At 38.0% G+C, this 18,958-nt stretch overlaps 1 protein-coding gene across 2 annotated transcripts in view; it reads left to right on the top strand.

The window, feature by feature from the left end:
* LOC124622009 (LARGE xylosyl- and glucuronyltransferase 1-like) overlaps positions 1-17,996 on the top strand; it is a 177,637-nt gene extending 159,641 nt beyond the window's left edge. For both annotated transcript variants that reach the window (XM_047147560.1, XM_047147561.1), the window contains one exon: positions 13,562-17,996. In XM_047147560.1, coding sequence (XP_047003516.1) covers positions 13,562-13,643 — 82 coding nt within the window. In that variant the 3' untranslated portion in view covers positions 13,644-17,996. The remainder of the gene's footprint in view (positions 1-13,561) is intronic.
* Positions 17,997-18,958: the final 962 nt, after the last annotated feature.

Genomic DNA, 18,958 nt, shown 5'->3' with positions numbered 1-18,958 from the left:
GTTTTTCAGGCTTTATACACAATTTTGTGCCTCGTTTCTTGCGATGTCGTTGGTTATGCACACAACATATTCATTTTCTTCTCTCATTTGCCCTGCAGGTTAATATCGGTAATGTTTTTCGTGCTTACACCAGGTTTTACTAATCCCATTGCTTGGAAGTCTTTGTTATTGTCTTGTAAAGTTCTCGCCAGGTTTCTGTCATAGCTGTCCGTACTAGATGTAATAAAGAGAAGAAAAAGAAATTGGATTGGCCATATGTTAAGAAAGAATGCTGGACTGATAAAAACAGTTTTAGAAGGTTATGTAAAAGGGAAAAGGAAGCGAGGAAGGAAGAGATTCCAGATACTAGATGACATGATGGACGGTACAACATACAGCAGCCTTAAGAAGGAAGCAATGGATCGCAGAAAATGGAGAGGCAAAGGACCTGCTAATATAGCAGATAACTGATGATGATGATGTCCGTTAAAAAAAGAACACTGTACCTCTTATCCAGCATATTCTTGGTTCTGTTGTCACTGGCTCTAGCTGAAGTTTTGTTTGTTCTGCCGCTGAATTGTTAACAAAGCTTGTTGCCACCATGCTTCACACTTTCCAAGTACTTCATAAATTTTATATTTAGGTGATGTAGGCTGTTGAACTGAATGTAGAAAAACAAAAAAATAATGACCGAGACATGACTTTAACCAACAATTACCAGTCTTGAGTGTTATGAATGTTTTTTTCTTCTTTACGTATTTTAAACATCATGGAAATGCTAATAAATATACACCTTTGTTTAATAAATTCGCATGCGTATATATAAAGGGTGGTCCGTTGATTGTGACCGGGCCAAATATCTCGTGAAATAAGTGTCAAACGAAAAAACTACAAAGATGAAACTTGTCTAGCTTGAAGGGGGAAACAAGATGGCGCTATGGTTAGATGGTGCTGCCATAGGTCAAACCGATATCAACTGCATTTTTTAAAAAATAGGAACCCCCATTTTTTATTACATATTCGTGTAGTATGTAAAGAAATATGAATTTTTTAGTTGGACCACTTTTTTTGCTTTGTGATAGATGGCGCTGTAATAGTCGCAAACATATGGCTCACAATTTTAGACGAACAGTTGGTAACAGGTAGTTTTATTAAATTAAAATACAGAACGTAGGTATGTTTGAACATTTTATTACGGTTGTTCCAATGTGATACATGTACCTTTGTGAACTTATCATTTCTGAGAATGCATGCTGTCACAGTGTGATTACCTGTAAATACCATATTAATGCAATAAATGCTCAAAATGATGCCCGTCAACCCCAATGCATTTGGCAATACATGTAACGACATTCCTCTCTACAGCGAGTAGTTCGCCTTCCGTAATGTTCGCACATGCATTGACTATGCACTAACGCATGTTGTCGGGCGTTGTCGGTGGATCACGATGTCAAATATCCTTCAACTTCCGCCACAGAAAGAAATCCAGGGATGTCAGATATGGTGAACGTGCGAGCCATGGTATGGTGCTTCGACGACCAATCCACCTGTCATGAAATATGCTATTCAGTACCGCTTCAACCATATGCGGGCTATGTGCCAGACATCCATCATGTTGGAAGTACATCGCCATTCTGTCACGCGGTGAAACATCTTGTAGTAACATCGGTAGAACATTATGTAGGAAATCAGCATAAATTGCATCATTTAGATTGCCATCGATATAATGGGGGCCAATTATCCTTCCTTCCATAATGCCGCAGCATACATTAACCCACCAAGGCTGCTGATGTTCCACTTGTCGCAGTCATCGTGGATTTTCCGCTGCCCAATATTGCATATTATGCCGGTTCAAACAAATTTCGGGCTTCCGGTCGTCGTTCAATACTTCGCACGATATTTCAACTCGGCACCTGCCAGTCATCTTCAGGTGAGCCGTCGCAGACTGGCGAAAACGTCGTCCGTTCTGCAATATATAGCGTACTGTAACTATTCTGCGCATGCGTCGAAAACTTGATAGTTGAACCACACTGCCCACTGGCAGCGCCCTCGCTGGTGGAATAGCGGTACTCAGTCGCCCTCTGCGTTGCTGTTTGCCATGGTGGTCGACGCAATCTGTCGTCTTCGATTTGAGCAAATTGTGGAGATGATGGGATTCCATGCACTGTCCAGCTGGTAGCCGCTGTCACGGTTTAACAGATTTTCTGCCAGTCGTATTTCTACGGATTCTTTAATAACCAGGACATCCAAGGAAGGCAAACAACCATCTTTCTCTATTTCCATGGTGAACAGGATGTTGCTATGAATGGAGTTGAGGATGTCCTGGTTCGAAGGAAGAATGATGGTTCTCTAGGGCATTCAGTTTACCGGAAACCCACTCATACTGATTTGTACCTGCAAGCATCGAGTTGCCATCACCCATCGCAAACCATGAGTTTGCTTAAAACACTTGTTCATAGAGCTCATACTGTCTCAGATCTAGATAGCTTATCTCAAGAACCCGCCCATCTAAAGACAGTATTCAGCAAAAATGGGTATTTCGTCCGGCAGATTAACAGGGCACTAACAGTTAAAACTAAGAAGCAGGAAGTGAATAAAGAGGAGAACATGCCGGAACAATCTTTAGCTTTTCTTCCTTTCATTGGCAACACTTCGTTTAAAATAGCAAGAATCCTCTGAAAATTTCAGGTAAAAGTGGTTTTCCACCCACCATCGAAGATTGCGGACCTTGTGGGATCAGTTAAGGACAATCTGTTACTACGAAAGGCCGGAATTTACAAGATACCGTGCCAATGTGGTATGGCTTACATAGGTCAAACCACACACACCGTGAAAGAACGCTGCACTGAACATCAACGTTACACCCGCCTTTTGCAGCCAAGCAAGTCCGCTATTGCTGAACATTGTATTTCTACTGGACATTCAATGGAATATGAGAAAACAATGATTTTGTCCACAGCAACGTCTTTCTGGGACTCCATTATTAAAGAATCCGTAGAAATACGACTGGCGGAAAATCTGTTAAACTATGACAGCGGCTACCAGCTGGACAGTGCATGGAATCCCATCATCTCCACGATTTGCTCAAATCGAAGACGACAGATTGTGTCGACCACCGTGGCAAGCAGCAACGCAGAGGGAGACTGAGTACCGCTATTCCACCAGCGAGGGTGCTGCCGGCGGGCAGTGTGGTTCAACTATCAAGTTTTCAATGCATGCGCAGAATAATTACAGTAAGCTATATATTGCGGAACGGACGACGTTTTCGCCAGTCTGCGACGGCTCACCTGAAGATGACTGGCAGGTGCCGAGTTGAAATATCGTGCGAAGTATTGAACGATGACCGGCTGCAAGCCTGAAATTTGTTTGAACAGTCAATTCGCTGGGAAAATTTTAAAATTCACAAATTATGCCGGTTTACCTTACCGCTGTTGGTGAATGATGCTTTGTCGCTAAATAGAACGCGTGCAAAAAATCTGTCATCATCCCATAATTTATCTTGTGCCCTGTTGCAGAACTGTACACGACGTTCAAAGTCGTCACCGTGCAATTCCTGGTGCATAGAAATATGGTACGGGAGCAGTTGATGTTGATGTAGTATTCTCAACACCGACGTTTTTGAGATTTCCAATTCTCATCCATTTTATCTGCTACTGATGTGCGGATTAGCTGCAACAGCAGCTAAAACACCTACTTGGGCATCATCACTTGTTGCAGGTCGTGGTTGATGTTTCACATGTGGCTGAACCCTTCCTGTTTCCTTAAATAACGTAACTATCCGGCAAACGGTCCAGACACTTGGATGATGTCGTCCAGGATACCGAGCAGCATACATAGCACATGCCCGTTGGGCATTTTAATCACAATAGCCATACGTCAACACAATATCGACCTTTTCCGCAATTGGTAAATGGTCCATTTTAACACAGGTTTTGTACCGCGAAACAAATACCGTCCACGCTGGCGGAATGTTACGTGGTACCATGTACTTACACGTTTGTGACTATTACAGCGCCATCTATCACAAAGCGAAAAAAGTGGTCCAACTAAAACATTCATATTTCTTTACGTACTACACGAATATGTAATAAAAAATGGCAGTTCCTATTTTGAAAAAACGCAGTTGAGATCCGTTTGACCTATGGCAGCGCCATCTAGTGGGCCAACCATAGCGCCATCTGGTTTCCACCTTCAAGCTAGACCAATTTTGTTTTTCGTTTGATGCTTCTTTCGTGAGATATTTGGCCCAGTCACGATCAATGGACCAACCTGTGTGTGTGTGTGTGTGTGTGTGTGTGTGTGTGTGTGTGTGTGTGTGTGTGTGTGTCCACGTGCCATAAATATAAAAAAAACAGCAAAAAACCTGATTGGTGTGTGGTCTCTTTGTAAGCAAGAACAGAGTTCAGAGTTATATATAGAAATCGAGCTTGCCTTCTGATGTGTTGGCAGAAGAGCCAACACCGTGTTGCTAGAGGAGGCCGAAATGCACGCGTTTAATTACACGCAGACTGGCGTGAGGTCTGGAACAGGTCAGAGAAATAAGACTAGCAAAACAGGAGGTACTGGTAGAATACTTAACTTTAATCCACAATCGGTGTACATCTCTCTTGACTGTACATAATTTCGATTTCAATATACACTGGTAATGGCGCCTTGCTAGGTCGTAGCAAATGACGTAGCTGAAGGCTATGCTAACTATCGTCTCGGCAAATGAGAGCGTAATTTGTCAGTGAACCATTGCTATGAACGTCGGCTGTACAACTGGGGCGAGTGCTAGAACGTCTCTCTAGACCTGCCGTGTGGTGGCGCTCGGTCTGCAATCAGTGACAGTGGCGACACGCGGGTCCGACATATACTAACGGACCGCGGCCGATTTAAAGGCTACCACCTAGCAAGTGTGGTGTCTGGCGGTGACACCACACCTTCACACAAAGATTTCCTAAGATACACAATGCCATCGATGCCACAATCTGTTCAGAAGGTGTCAGAATTCATTTTGAACACCTGCTGTAAATAAAGGTAAGCTTAATTTAATCTCATTGTGTTGTAGTTTATGCTTAACTCAGGGAAGACAGAGCTGTTGTGTGGCAGCTGGTGAAGGAACTGTGTGGTGAAAATCCATGCAGAGCTGGTGAAGGAACTGTGTGGTGAAAATCCATACAAACTGCTGAAATCCCATTGCATTGTAAATGAAACACCTTGTATGTCATGCAATACACGTTGATCTTGGGATTTCTTCTTTGGAAACTGCTATGGTTTACATCCTGTTTGTGTTCAATTGTTCCTCATATGTGCGAACTACCATATTCCTTATTGTAGACTAAGTTTCTGGAGTTAGTCTGCAGCATCCTACACTTTAACTATAAATTATATGAACATCAGTTGTATGTCAGTTAATGATACTAAAACTCTGCCTTACACCTTCACTACTTTTAGCTCCAGGAAATATTGTTATTCTGCATTGTGAAGATTATTGACTTGGAGGCCACTTTATCGCATCCTTATGGCATCTTATTAATGTATCAGACATACAACAGATATGGTGGCGTACAGTAAAGGGGCCTGTAAAACAGATGCTATGTGGATTCTAACACCCAGTATCTTAGCAACTATTGTGAGACCTGTTAAAATCATTTCAGCAAATGAGGAGACCGATTATAGATTCCAAATATTGGCCTGTGTATGATTGATTGTGAACCGAGTACTTGTACTGCTGTCACTGAGCCTCAATAGATTAGCTGCAGGTGCCATGTCCAGAGTGTCAGTTATTTGAGTTAGTCATTGGTCATATTTATAAGTTTGGAGTGAATATAAATGAGCCTTTTTAAATTATATGTTTCAATTTCTACAACTATGAGAGGAATAAAGTCAGAAGGAGAACCTGACATTTGGATGCTTTATTCTTTCTGAGTTCAGTAGTTGCTGAGAAGAGCAAGACTGACTGAGGTGTAATCAGCTGTTCCACAAACATCATTATAAATGGGAATGAGAATATTGATGCTGCTGAAATTCATCAGCATTTTTCCAGACAGCACAGGAAAGGAATTCATTCATGGCTCTGCATGCAGCATTGCTTAAAGAGCTCAAGAAAGAATGAGAATACATTTTAAAAAATGGCCTACTTGTGTCTTTTCCACATCAATAATACAGTGCAGAATGTTGAGTTTATCTGTGAATTTGTTGAGGGTGATTTTCTGTTAATAGTGCATGAAGTCGATCAGAAACTTAAAATTAGTTACAGAAGTGCTCCGTCAATCATTCTAAATGTCTTAGGATTCTGGATAGTGTCAGCTCTTTGGATTCCAAAAAGCTGCATGAGCAGAAACTGGCACATTTCCAATTTCTCACACACTTCTCATGAGTTACAATGAAGACAGTCATGCTGTTTTGTCAGAAATTATTATGTTTGTGAGAAGAAGGTAAATATGGAATTATGGGGGAGCAGAAGGGATCCTGTGACATCCAAAATAGGAATCACAGCTTACAGGCCATGAGAGGTAGTCAGTGGGATTTAATGCTATTCCCACAAAGAAATTGTGCCAATTCCTTGAAGTTTCTGAAGACAGGTAATAGGTCTGTAATTGTCCTTTTTAGGGTTCCGTACCACAATTGATAAAGAGGGAACCATCACAGGATCACTTCGTTGTCCATCTGTTTGTCTGAGTTAAGTCTACTTTTTCTAATGAATGGATAAAGGTACCTACCAAGGTGAAATTTATATCAAATACTAAGGTCTACAGTCCCTTGGTGGTGTAAATAATTTAAGCTTTAAAGTCAGTGAACTCAAAAGATATGGCTTTACATGTCATATATTTTAATACACGCAAACTCACATATCAAAACCTATAGATGAACTATCTCTATCCATGTTGTCTCAGGTGATCTGGCAGTAAAGCAGTAAAGTATGTGCCTGAACACTGAGAGGTCACAATATTGAATTTTGGTTGGACCATGGAATTTTCAGTCTTCATTTTAATCTAGCCTTCATCTCTCAATGCTGTGAGGAGATACCAGAAACAACATATGGTTCAGGTACCATGTTAAACTGTAGGTCCAGTTTCCCCAGTAGGGGTAGGTTAGGGACACACAAGGTGTCAAAGTGGTATCCAATAGAAAGACTTGCACCTGACCATTGAGCCAAATATTATTGTTATCTGTATACATAATTAAGTTTGTACGGAACCCTCAGAATGCGAATCCTACTCGCACTTTTCCGTTTTCTTTTTTTTATTTATTTATTTTTTAAATCACTTACAATGATAACATTCAAATCTGAAATTTATGAGTTCGGGCTAGAGGTTATTTCATCCTCATGTTCAATCTAATCTTGGAACCTCTCATTATATTGGAAGATTCAATCTGAAACCCGAATCAGTGGCTGCACCGTTGCAGTGCGCTGTGATAATGTAGAATGGTTTAGTAGACATTACCACTGTGACCATAGGATGTACTGAAAAGCACAGAGTGGTCATAAAGATCACTACCGAATTTCTATATTGCTTTAAAGCTGGAAAATCGTATTGTGTATTGTATTTTCCACCCTTTGTTACAAATTCACAGGCATTTCCAATGGTAGGGAATAGTTCAGATTCATTGGAGCGCATAACATATTCCCTGTGGCTGATAGTGTGGATGCTCCTTCCAGCAATCAAATTATTATATCAATTCGTGTGGTTAACAAAAAGTGTACCAGTAGCAGATCTGTTATGACTATTTTATTTATGCTATTCTTTTCACTGTGTTTTCGTCGATATCGTATGACGTAGATGTATATTAAAATCATAAGTCATTTTCAGGGCAGTGTTCTTTTGAAAGGTGACAATCTCCTTAAATTCCCTTGTGGTTTTCTTTTTCTTTTTGTTCAGCAAGTGAAGTTTTCTCGTGAACTCTAAATGTTTTTATGGTATTTTTTGAGACTGACTCCAGAAACCTGCAGAAAATCTGCAACTGTTGTTATGAATTCACCAATTAAGTGGACCCTGACAATTTGCATTTCAAATTGTGAGTTAGATCATGACACTGTACCAGTCATGCACATACTGCTGGCTCATAACGCTTCTAGACTACTTAAATTCAAGGGGCAAGCAAAAGACAATCACTGTTTCAGTGCCAAGTCATTGAACAGTCTAAACTAGGTTCTTATTAATGTGTCCATAGAGGATAGAGCACACTAGTTAAATCTAATCAGTCTGTAAAATGAAATGAAAAACTGGATGTAGAAGTAGTGCTTTAGGGGAAAGCAATATTAAAAGAAGCTGAAAATGCGTTCCTAATTATGTATGGTATTAAATGAAATTGAGGTGAATCTTAAACTGATTGAGGAAGTAATGTGCTCTGTCAGGAAGAGGTAAAGATACTTGGTAGAGTTCAGCAGATTTGGGAGGCATGGAGAACTATTGATATTAAGGCCCAATCCAGAGCACAGAATGTGTATATAAATGGCAGTAGGAAACCCAGAAGTATCAGTGAAAGATGGGAAAGAAACGCCTTGCCTTTAAGTCCTAATGGTAAACTGTTGGTGCATATGCAACAAAGTGCTATAGTTTGAAGCGTTCATCAAAAAAAGTGAAGCTCACATGGTAGTAGGTGCAGAAACCTGAAAATGATAGCAGTGAGATTTTTGGGGAAACTTTAAATGTATATTAAAAGGATAGGCAAATGAGAAACGGAGGTGTGTCCCCACCCCCCAGTAGGCATGAAACTCAAATCCACCGAGGTAGAATTTGAAGCTGCATGTGAGATTGTGGGCAAGACTCAGTATCAGGGTTAAGAATAAAACGATATTGGATATTTGTATTGCCCATCAGACTTATCTCCTAATGTAACTGAAAAATTTAGAGAAAACCTCAGTTCATTTGTACGTGAATTCCCCATTCATGTTGTAACCATTGGTGGAGACTTTAATCAACCAACAATTAAGTGGGAAAATTACAGTTTTGTTAGTGGTGGGCGTGATACAACATCCTGTGAAACTTTACTAAATGCCTTCTCCAAAAACTATCTAGAACAGATATTTAGGAACCCCACTCATGATGGAAATATACTGGATCTTAATGGCAACAAATAGGCCTGATCTCTTTGAGGACGTCCACATCGAAACTGGTATCAGTGACCATAATGTGGTTGTGGCAACAATGATTACGAAAATCGGAACACATCCCAGCTGAGCAAGTTGGTTTCAGGCCACAGAGAAGTTGCTGCAACCAGGTACTGGCCCTAATAACTGTCATAGAGGCTGACTTCCAAGAAAATATTAAGACATCTGTCACGTTCGTAGACCTAACTGCGGCATATGACACAGTTTGGAGAGAAGGGATGATATACAAATTACTAAAAACAATCTGATACCAAAAAACTGTAACTATCATCAACACCATGATAAACAGTAGATATTTTCGTGTTCACTTGGGAGAAAGTGTGAGCAAAGAGAGGAAATTAAGTAATGGTCCACTACAGGGCTCCGTCTTAACCCCCCTATTATTCAACCTATATATCTCCGACATCTCCAGTACCAGGTCAACAAAATTCTGCTACGCGGACAATATCACCCTTGCTTGTAGAACCACTGATCTTGGACGAGCGGAGACAATTCTCACAGAAGATCTAGCTGTTATGAGTGCCTATTTTAGAAAGTGGTGACTTAAACCCAGTACAAGTAAAACTAAAGTATGTACATTCCATATGACAAACAAGCAAGCTAACATGGAGCTCAGAGTGAAACTTAATGGAAACACTCTTTGCCATAACAAGTACCCTAAGTACCTTGGTGTCACCCTTGACTGCACCCATTCATATAAAAAAATCTTGAAAATACTGCTGCCAAGATAAAAATCCATAACAATACTATTCAAAAATTGTGTGGAACAACATGGGGAGCTTCAGCAGAAACCTTGCGCACATCATCAATTGCGATGGTCTCGGTAGCCGAGTATTGGGCCCCCGGTGTTGCTAAACAGCTGCTGCACTGGAGAACGTGGAATTACCCATACAGGAAGACATACCAAGTTTACAATGAGATAGACTCCGTTCAAGAAACCCACATTTACGGCAAGCAGAAAAGCTATATGTCAGTAATACTGAGGTGAGAGACCTGTGGAACCAGAGCTGTCAACTTATTGAAAATCCTCAAGAGTGTGAGTGGTTCCAAAAGTATAACTGTGATACTGCTGGCACAGAACTTGACGGGAAACTGTAGGTAAAATTGAACAAAGCTCACACAGGGCAGTGATGATGATGCGCAGACTCTCTTTACAAATGGGGTGCTACAGAATCTCCGGTTTGTGACTGTGGGGCTCTGAAACAGACAAATAAGCACATTAGAGATGAATGCCCCTAGAATTCCTACAAGGGGAGTTGGAGTGACCTCATGAAAGCTGATGATATGGCTCTTGTATGGATTATGAACCTAGATATTTACATTTAGGTAGTTTTATACGTAGTTTTGTATTTTTGTATTCCTGTTGTATATAGTATTACTAATGTTACATACCTGTAATTTTAAACTGCATGTGAGCCGTATGAATAAATAAAAATTTAAAAAAAAATGTTCAGTGAACCAGATAAAAAATCAGTAGTGTCATATCTCAATGAGGAACTTGAAACTTTCAGCACTTGGCAGAAGCATGCAGAGGAACTCTGGCTCAAGTGTAAAGAATAGTTGACAATGCACTGTATAGATATGAAACCAGTAGAACAGTTCTAAGAGATGCTGAATGAAACCTGTTTGGCTATCAAGAGAACAATGTGTGATGTCTTCAATGACTACTGTAGCAAAATATTATCAAGTGATCTTTCACAGAACCCAAAGAAATTCTGGTTGTATGTAAAGGCTGTTAATGGCGCCAGAGTTAGTGTCCAGTCCCAAGAGAATGAGGTAGGAACTGAAATTGAGGGAAGCAAAGCAAAAGCTGAAATGCCTAACTCCATTTTCAAATGTTCTTTTCAAAGAAAAACCCAGAAGAATTGCCCCCCCCCCCCCCCAATTTAATCATCGTACCACTGGGAAGATGAATTAAATTAAGTATTAGTGTCAGCTGTGTTGAGAAACAGCTGAAATAATTACAACTGAGCAATGCTCCAGGCCCTGGTGGAATCCCTGTCAGGTTCTACACTGATTTGTGACTGAGTTAGCCCCTCTTCTAACTATAATCTATCTTAAATCTGTCGATCAAAAAACCATACCCAATTCTTGGAAAAAGGCACATGTCACACCTGTCTACAAGAAGGGTAGTAGAAGTAATCCACTAAACTACCGTCCAATATTCTTGACATTGATTTATTGAAGAAACTTACAACATGCTCTGAGCTCAAACTTAATGAGGCATCTTGAACCCAATTACCTGCTCAATGTCAACCAGCATAGACTCTGAAAACATCGATCGTGTGGTACCCAACTCACACTTTCTCACATGGAATACTGAAAGCTTTCCGTCAAGGCAAACACGTAAATGCAGTATTCCTTTATTTCTGAAAAGCATTTGACTCAGTACCACACCTATGCTTATTGTCAAAATTATGATCATATGGGTTGTCAAGTGAAATTTGTGGCGCAGTTCAGAACTTTTTGGTGGGGATGTCCCAACTTGGATGGAGAAGCATCACTAGATGTGGAAGTAACTTCGGATGTGTCCCAGGGAACTGTGTCGGGACCTTTGCTGTTCATCTTGTATATCAATGATCTTGCAGACAAGATTAATAGTAAAATCAGGCATTTTGCAGACGATGCAGTTATTTTTAGTGAAGTACTATCTGAAATCTGAAAGAAGCTGCATAAATATTCAGTCAGATCTTGATAAAATTTCAGCTTGGTGTAAAGATTGGCAATTGCTTTAAATGTTCAGAAATGTTAAATTATGCACATCACAAAATGAAAAAACATATAATCCTATGACTATAAAATCTACGAGTCACTGTTGGAATCCGCCAAGTCATACAAAAATCTGGGTGTAAAACTTTGTTGGGATATGAAATGGATCGATCACATAGGTTCAGTCGAGTGTAAAGCAGGTGGTAGACTTCAGTTTATTGATAGAATACTGGGAAGTGCAATCAATCTGCAAAGGAGGTTGCTTACAAATCACTTGTGCGACTGATTCTGGAATCTTGCTCAAGTGTGTGGGACCCGTACCAGATAGGACTAACACGAGATATTGAACATGTACGAAGAAGAGCACCATGAATGGTCACAAGTTTGTTTAACTTGTGGGAGAGGGTCACAGAGATACTGAAGGAACTGAATTGGAGGATTTGTGAAGATAGACATAATCTATCCTGAGAAAGTCTGTTAACAAAGTCTCAAAAACAGCTTTAAATGATTACTCTAGGAATGTACAACAACTCCATGTATATTGCTCACATAGGGATTGTGAAGATAATATTAGAATAATTACTGCACATACAGAGGCATTCAAACAGTCATACGTGAATGCCTTCCATACATGAATGGAACAGGAAGAAACTCTAATAACTGATACTCTAATAACTGATACAATAGGACATACCCTCTGCCATGCACCTCATGGTGGTTTGCAGAGTATAGAACCTCGTGGTGGTTTGCAGAGTATAGATGTAGATGTAGACAGTGATATAAATCCTTTGCTGATAAGAATTAATCACATTCAAAATAACAGTTATGCACAAAAAAGATAGATAGAGGCAAGATAGAGGAGATGAAATGTTCATGTGCATTATTAAGGGATCGGGCCACCTCAGTTTCCTTCCAGGCAAAAATAATAATAGGAAATTAGAAAAACCTGTTTTGAAGTGAATCATGGATGACAAATGAAAATAATATGAACATTTCAGCCAATTCAGTGAAAGAATATGAAGTCTGAAAATTGTTTACATTTTAAATATGTCAGATCTTTCAGAAACAACAGTTATATATGATATGTGAACCATAGATTGATGAAATGGAGAAAAGACTCCTGCTACAAATTTTTACAAAATTTCAGGGGTCTTTCACTCAAATGTTTTCACATTCTGAGCATTTTTTAAGAAAAATATGTATCTGCCCATCTCAGTAGAGACAAGTTTGAATTGTCAGTTTTGTTCTGAAATGTTCTGATATCAGGACAAAGTACAGTAACATTTATTTTTTTCCTCGATAGACAAATGCAAAATTTGTTTGGGATTGTGGACTTCTGTTACAGATTGAGGCATAATGTGCTGGAAATAATTGCAGAAACACAATACACATCATTTACTTTTAAATACAAGCTAGGGGGAAAATTAATTTTTGATAAGTAAATTGTTGAATTAGTATCAACTGTGAAGATATACCTTCCACAAAGATTCCTATATGATTCAGATAATGCATACTCTATTGTAACAAAGTAGTCAAAGACTCCAATACATTCTCCTCTGTCAGTTATTATATTAAATGACATATTATCTAAATCTCATCTGTTATTATTAAATATGTTGCTTTGGTGAGCCTTATCTTTTTCCTATACTCGAATATTTTTCTGTATCTCTGTGTTAACTATATGTATTTGTATGTAGAACTCTACATCGTAGTTTTTATCATTTTTGAAAATAAAAAGTATTTTCCTCAAACTAAAATATTTATTTTTGATTACAGATGCTTGAAGATCTTGAAAAATGAATTTGTGAAGGATCTGACAAAACGTTACGGCAAAGTTTTTAAAAATGATGTAAACTGATTTTGTGGCAATTGTACCAGTTATATGTGGTCATTCTTTTCCTGTAAATGCTTGTTATACACCAGTATTTGGACACAGAGTCTTTATTTATAGTATCTTGTTAATAAAAACAGGTTTTCTGCCTGTCTTGCCAGATTTTGAAAATTATTGACTGAATGACAGCATGTTTTATCATGTATCTCAGCAGCATTCTGTGATATTTACAAGTAATTGTGTGTGCTTGAACATTTATTTAAGTTATTGATTGTATGATTATGATGTCTAATACAGCTGTTAATTTTGTTATATGTGTGGTGTATGTGATAGAGAGAGCCATGTCTTGCCAGAAGATAATCTCTGCTTTATTTTGCTAATGCAGAACAGAAAAGAGTGAATATAATTCTTCATACTAAAATGCTTCCTTTTTATATGACCATGTGCTGAATGGAATTTGTATAATGGTCCTGAGAATTGTGATCTAAAAAAATAAGTTATTTTACAAAAGAATAATTCTGTTGACCTTTTTGTCATGCCAGTAATTTTCATAATTATGATTTTTGCAGTTTTTGTTTTATGTAGATTGTGTACAGCTTGAATGTAATAGTAACTATTTAGAGGATATTCAAAATTAATTATGATGTTTTACTGTTATTTATGTGTTTGGTAGTGATAGAATTTGCTTTTTAGCAAACTGAAGTATTTAATGGTCACACATTTATATTACATAATTTTAAAGACTGACATCATATCTAAACACTGAGTACATTTTGATGAAAAAAGTGCAAAATCTAGAAAGATATTAGAAACAATTTTAGGAAAATTAGATCTCTTACCACTTCATGCAAAGAGTTACACTGGAGAGTACAATTAGTAAACTTGATGACATCTAAACTTTTGAATATGTATTCAGGTTTCTCAACTCAAGTCGTAGGACAAGCATACAGAATGTCTCACAGTTGGTCTCCTGTGTGTGTGTGTGTGTGTGTGTGTGTGTGTGTGTGTGTGTGTGTGTGTTGGGGGAGGGGCCTTGTTTGGAAGGGTAGTAGGAGGAAGAATGTAGGATGTGAATGTCATGTTTGAGTCACCATGTACCGACTTCTTATTGGTTAGGCTGAATGAGTGAGAGGTTATCCCTTTTCCACCACTCCCCAAGCTGACTTTCCCTGTTCCAAGCTTTAAGAGTGGATAGAAAGGAATTGCACAAATAGTACAGCTGTGTGGTTCAGATATGTTTGCTCTCTCACAGCATCCTAAAGTTTACTTTGTCTCTAATCGTCATTATCCACTATTCTAATGGCATTTCTTCATGCGGACCTCTGTATGTGCTTTACTCCTCTGTACACAATAAACTGATGATGATTCATAGCTACTGAGGATTGTTTCACTTCCATTGAATGTTCAGAAGTTGTCCAATCATACAAAAATGAGTCTTTCTGTCCGCTTATCTGTAATACATTATTTTTGTGTGTTTTTACCATCAACTAACAATCCCTGTACCAAGTGCCAATTGTCTGCATGTTTTTTTGTATTTTACTACAATTTTCTATCGTTGTGACTTCTCTGAGTGTAACAGCATCACCCATGGACAGCTCCACAGAACTTCTGACATCATCCACTTGGTCATTTGTATATATTGTGAAAAATTATGGCCTTGTAACTCTCCTGGGGTGCCCCCAAAGTTACTTTCATGGATTTCTCCCTGTTTTCAGTGATATGCTGCATATTCTGTTTGCTAATGTTTTCTTTACTAGGATCTCATCAATCCAATCGGAAAGTTGGCCTAATGTTCCATATGCTTGTATTTTATTTATTAGGCAACAATGCAGAACAGTACCAAACATCTTCTGGAAGTCATAGAACATGTCATCAACCTGGTTGTCAGTATTTACTGACTTCTGCATCTTGTGAACAGAGTGAACGAGTAGGGTTTCACACAATCATTGTTTGGAAATCCATGTTGATTTCTACAGAGAAGATTTTTGATCTCCATAAATACAGGGGCATACAACTTGTTTCAAATTCTAAAACTTACCGACATAAATGATGTTTGCCAACAGTTTCGTGCATCTGCTTGACGACCTTTCTTGAAAATTTGGAATTTTTCCAATCACAGGTATCTCATCAGTTCCAGATGTCTTTCTTCTGTTGAGAGATTTCAGCTGATTTTCTATCATGCAGTCACTTATTTCAGTTTCTGACATTTTGAAATTTATGCAGTGATTTAAAGGAGGAATCATAGTCTGATCTTCCTAAGTGACCCAATTTTGGAAAAAAGTAATTAAGTATTTCAGCCTTTTCTCTGTCATGCTCTGTTATGATGCTGTTGCGCCCACTGTGTGTCTGGACAGATGGCCTTGATCCATTTACTGAACATGAGATCAAAACTTCTTAGGATTTTCTGTTGGATCGGAAGACAGAATTTTATTTTAAAGTTCTCTGAATGCTTCACACATGGCTCTCCGAATGTTGCTTTTGGCTTCATTCAGCTCTTGTTTGTCTGTGTGGCTTTAGGCTATGATTAAATCTGCAATGAAGCTCTTGTTGCTTTTGGAACAGCTCTCTGTCAGAGCTATTAAACCACAGTATGTCTTTCTCATCCTTCGCAGTTCTACTCAGCTCATACATGTCTATGCATAATGTAGTAAACTCTTCAGTTTTGTCCATTTATACTCAAAATTGTTAATCTCAGAGATGAATGTTTTCTGCTGACCATGGAGGTAATCTGAAATCTGTTTCTTGTTACATTTGCTAAACAAAAATGTCTGCCTACCTTTAATTACATTCCTATTTACAAATGTATTCAGTGATGCCCTAAAGTTCTTGTCTTTCTAGTATCACTTGTGCTCTACAAAATGTGTTGTGTACATGCTGTTTGGTGCTCTTTATACAAACTGCTTTTAATTAACCATTACATTTTGTGCATGAAATAATCTCTCAAACATTTTCTGCTTGGACTGTTCATACGTCTTGCTATGATTTGAAATTGTCAGAGAGGATTACAGTCTTCACTGTACAGAATGGCTGTGTTTTGGTACAATAATTGTATTATCCAATAAGGGTTGTATTTGTTCATCCGACAACGAGTTTAAAGAGAGCTCCTAGCAAGTATTCTGAGTCACTTCAGTTAATTCTACAAAGTTTTATGCAACCTCTCTGTACAAACCTCCTACTCTCATTCACTTATTCTTCCTCCTTACATACTGCATTAATTACCCGATAAGCACATTCTCCCCTGACAGAAAATCAGTACATTCTGGTGCCAGCTACATCCGTCAATTCATGCTACAGATGTTTTGCATGCGTAACAGCTGTTGAAATGCTTTGAGAAAGCAAAATTTGAAATGAAGAATGAATGAGAGAGAGAGAGAGAGAGAGAGAAAAGCAGTGTATGTGGTGCATTTGCTCTTCAAAATGTGTGACTTTAAGATGGGTGGTGCTCTGTTGTTCCTAAAATTGCGTGACATATAAACAGTTCGCTACTTGTGGGTAATATTTCATCCTGTGAAATGGCAATAAACTTGTTACTTCTACTAGGGAAAATAATATTTAATGGCTTGTTTTTTAATTGATAGTTTTTCTACTACTGTTATCATTACTGTGAGCATGGTGGAGCAGTTTTACTGAACATTGGCTCTTTGATGCTTGGGAACTTAGTTAAATTTTAATGCTTAGGACTCCACAAGATATTTGAACATGTCATATTAGTTGAGACAAATTTCCTATGCATTTGTTTTTACTCATGCAATTACTGTCTCAGGAGTATCAGATAATTATCTCCAAAAGTAATACTGTTACAAAATGCCAGGTATTTTTGATTTAACTGTAGTGGAAAGTATTGAGCAGACATTTATACAAAATTGTCTTGAACAATGGTTTGAACAGAAACAAACAACGCTTCTGTGTGATGAATACTTATTTTTATTCACTCCATTATTTGTGTTTCATTCAGTATTTTTCATTGTTGTACAAAAATCCCTTTTACTTAGAAATAATATGTAAATATTATATTCTGATTCTGTTCTTAATACGCTGTTTAACACTTAGGTTTTAATTATAGATACATAATGCTCCTATATTTGTTTCCAAAAACACACACACACACATGTATCCATCCATCCATCTCAACCCCCCCCCCCCTCCCCCCCTCATGCACTGTGTGTGTGTGCGTGCGAATAGCATGCATGTGTATGTGTATTTGTGAACAATAATCTGTTGTTATTGAAATGTTTCCTGGGCTAATGTGTTCAAAATATGATATATTGTGTATCTATTTTTTAGTAGATATAGTCCTTGTAGCAACTAAAAATACTTACATAACATAAAGTTTTTAATGAAAAAAAAAAAAAAAAAAAGCTCTGTCTGGATTACTCACTAGGTATATTTTTAATTTCGATTACAAGTTTTGATGTTGTGGTAGATGATACTGAGATCTAAGAATAGTGCTTCAAAGTATAATTTGTCCAAAAGGGTGAGTTTTAAACAGTAAGTTCAGTTTTACAATTTTTTATTGCATCCTCATTGTTTTGGATGAACTGCACTCTGCAGGACTACAGATTACCTGATACTCCATACTGAAACCAGTAATTAAAATAAAAGGTGTAGTGAGTAAGTCAGATGTTTTTTTTATACCAACATTGGGCAGAGTTCCTTTAAGACATATTTATAATTGTGAGAACATGTTCATTTTTATCATATGGGATTCTTTCATTTATAATGTAATCGTGAAGCTGTTTAACCAAGTTGAGCATGTTGTTTCAAAAATTATCACAACTGAAATGATTTATTGTGGCTTTTATGTGAAACTCATAATTTATTATCTCCAAAGCTGCTGTTAAACAAATAAATTTGTTTTCCAAGTTTGGTGTTTTTGTTATTTAGTATGAAGTGAAACACTAGAAAACAGTAACCAGTTGTCATTTCAAATTTGTTTCATGGGGTGCATGCATGTTCAGGTGCAAATCCCTCATTACCTTCATAAATATAATTTATTTGTGACATTACATTATTGTATTCTGGGGCTAGTGTGGGGAGAGGTCCATCAGATGAAGTAGTCACAGGTGTGTACAGTATTTTGCTACAGTGAAATGACTTAATATTATGAAATATTATTGTGTTATGGTGGTAATGTTAATTATAAAATAATAGAAAAACTAATAGCCTAACATATTACCAAAATATCTTTCAGTTTTGTGAGATTTTTTTCAATAAGATTCGGCTATGCCAGTCATCGAAGGCTTTACGCTTGCCCTTTTGACAACTACCGTAAGTCCATTTCACTCAGCATCTCTCCAGCCTTATGCTTTGTTTTATATCTGTTATGCAGTAGTCATTGTTTC

Source organism: Schistocerca americana, chromosome 7 (genome assembly GCF_021461395.2).
Source record: "Schistocerca americana isolate TAMUIC-IGC-003095 chromosome 7, iqSchAmer2.1, whole genome shotgun sequence".
NCBI lineage: Eukaryota > Metazoa > Arthropoda > Insecta > Orthoptera > Acrididae > Schistocerca > Schistocerca americana.
Note: the sequence above shows the minus strand (reverse complement) of the source record. Positions and strands in the feature narration are given on the sequence as shown.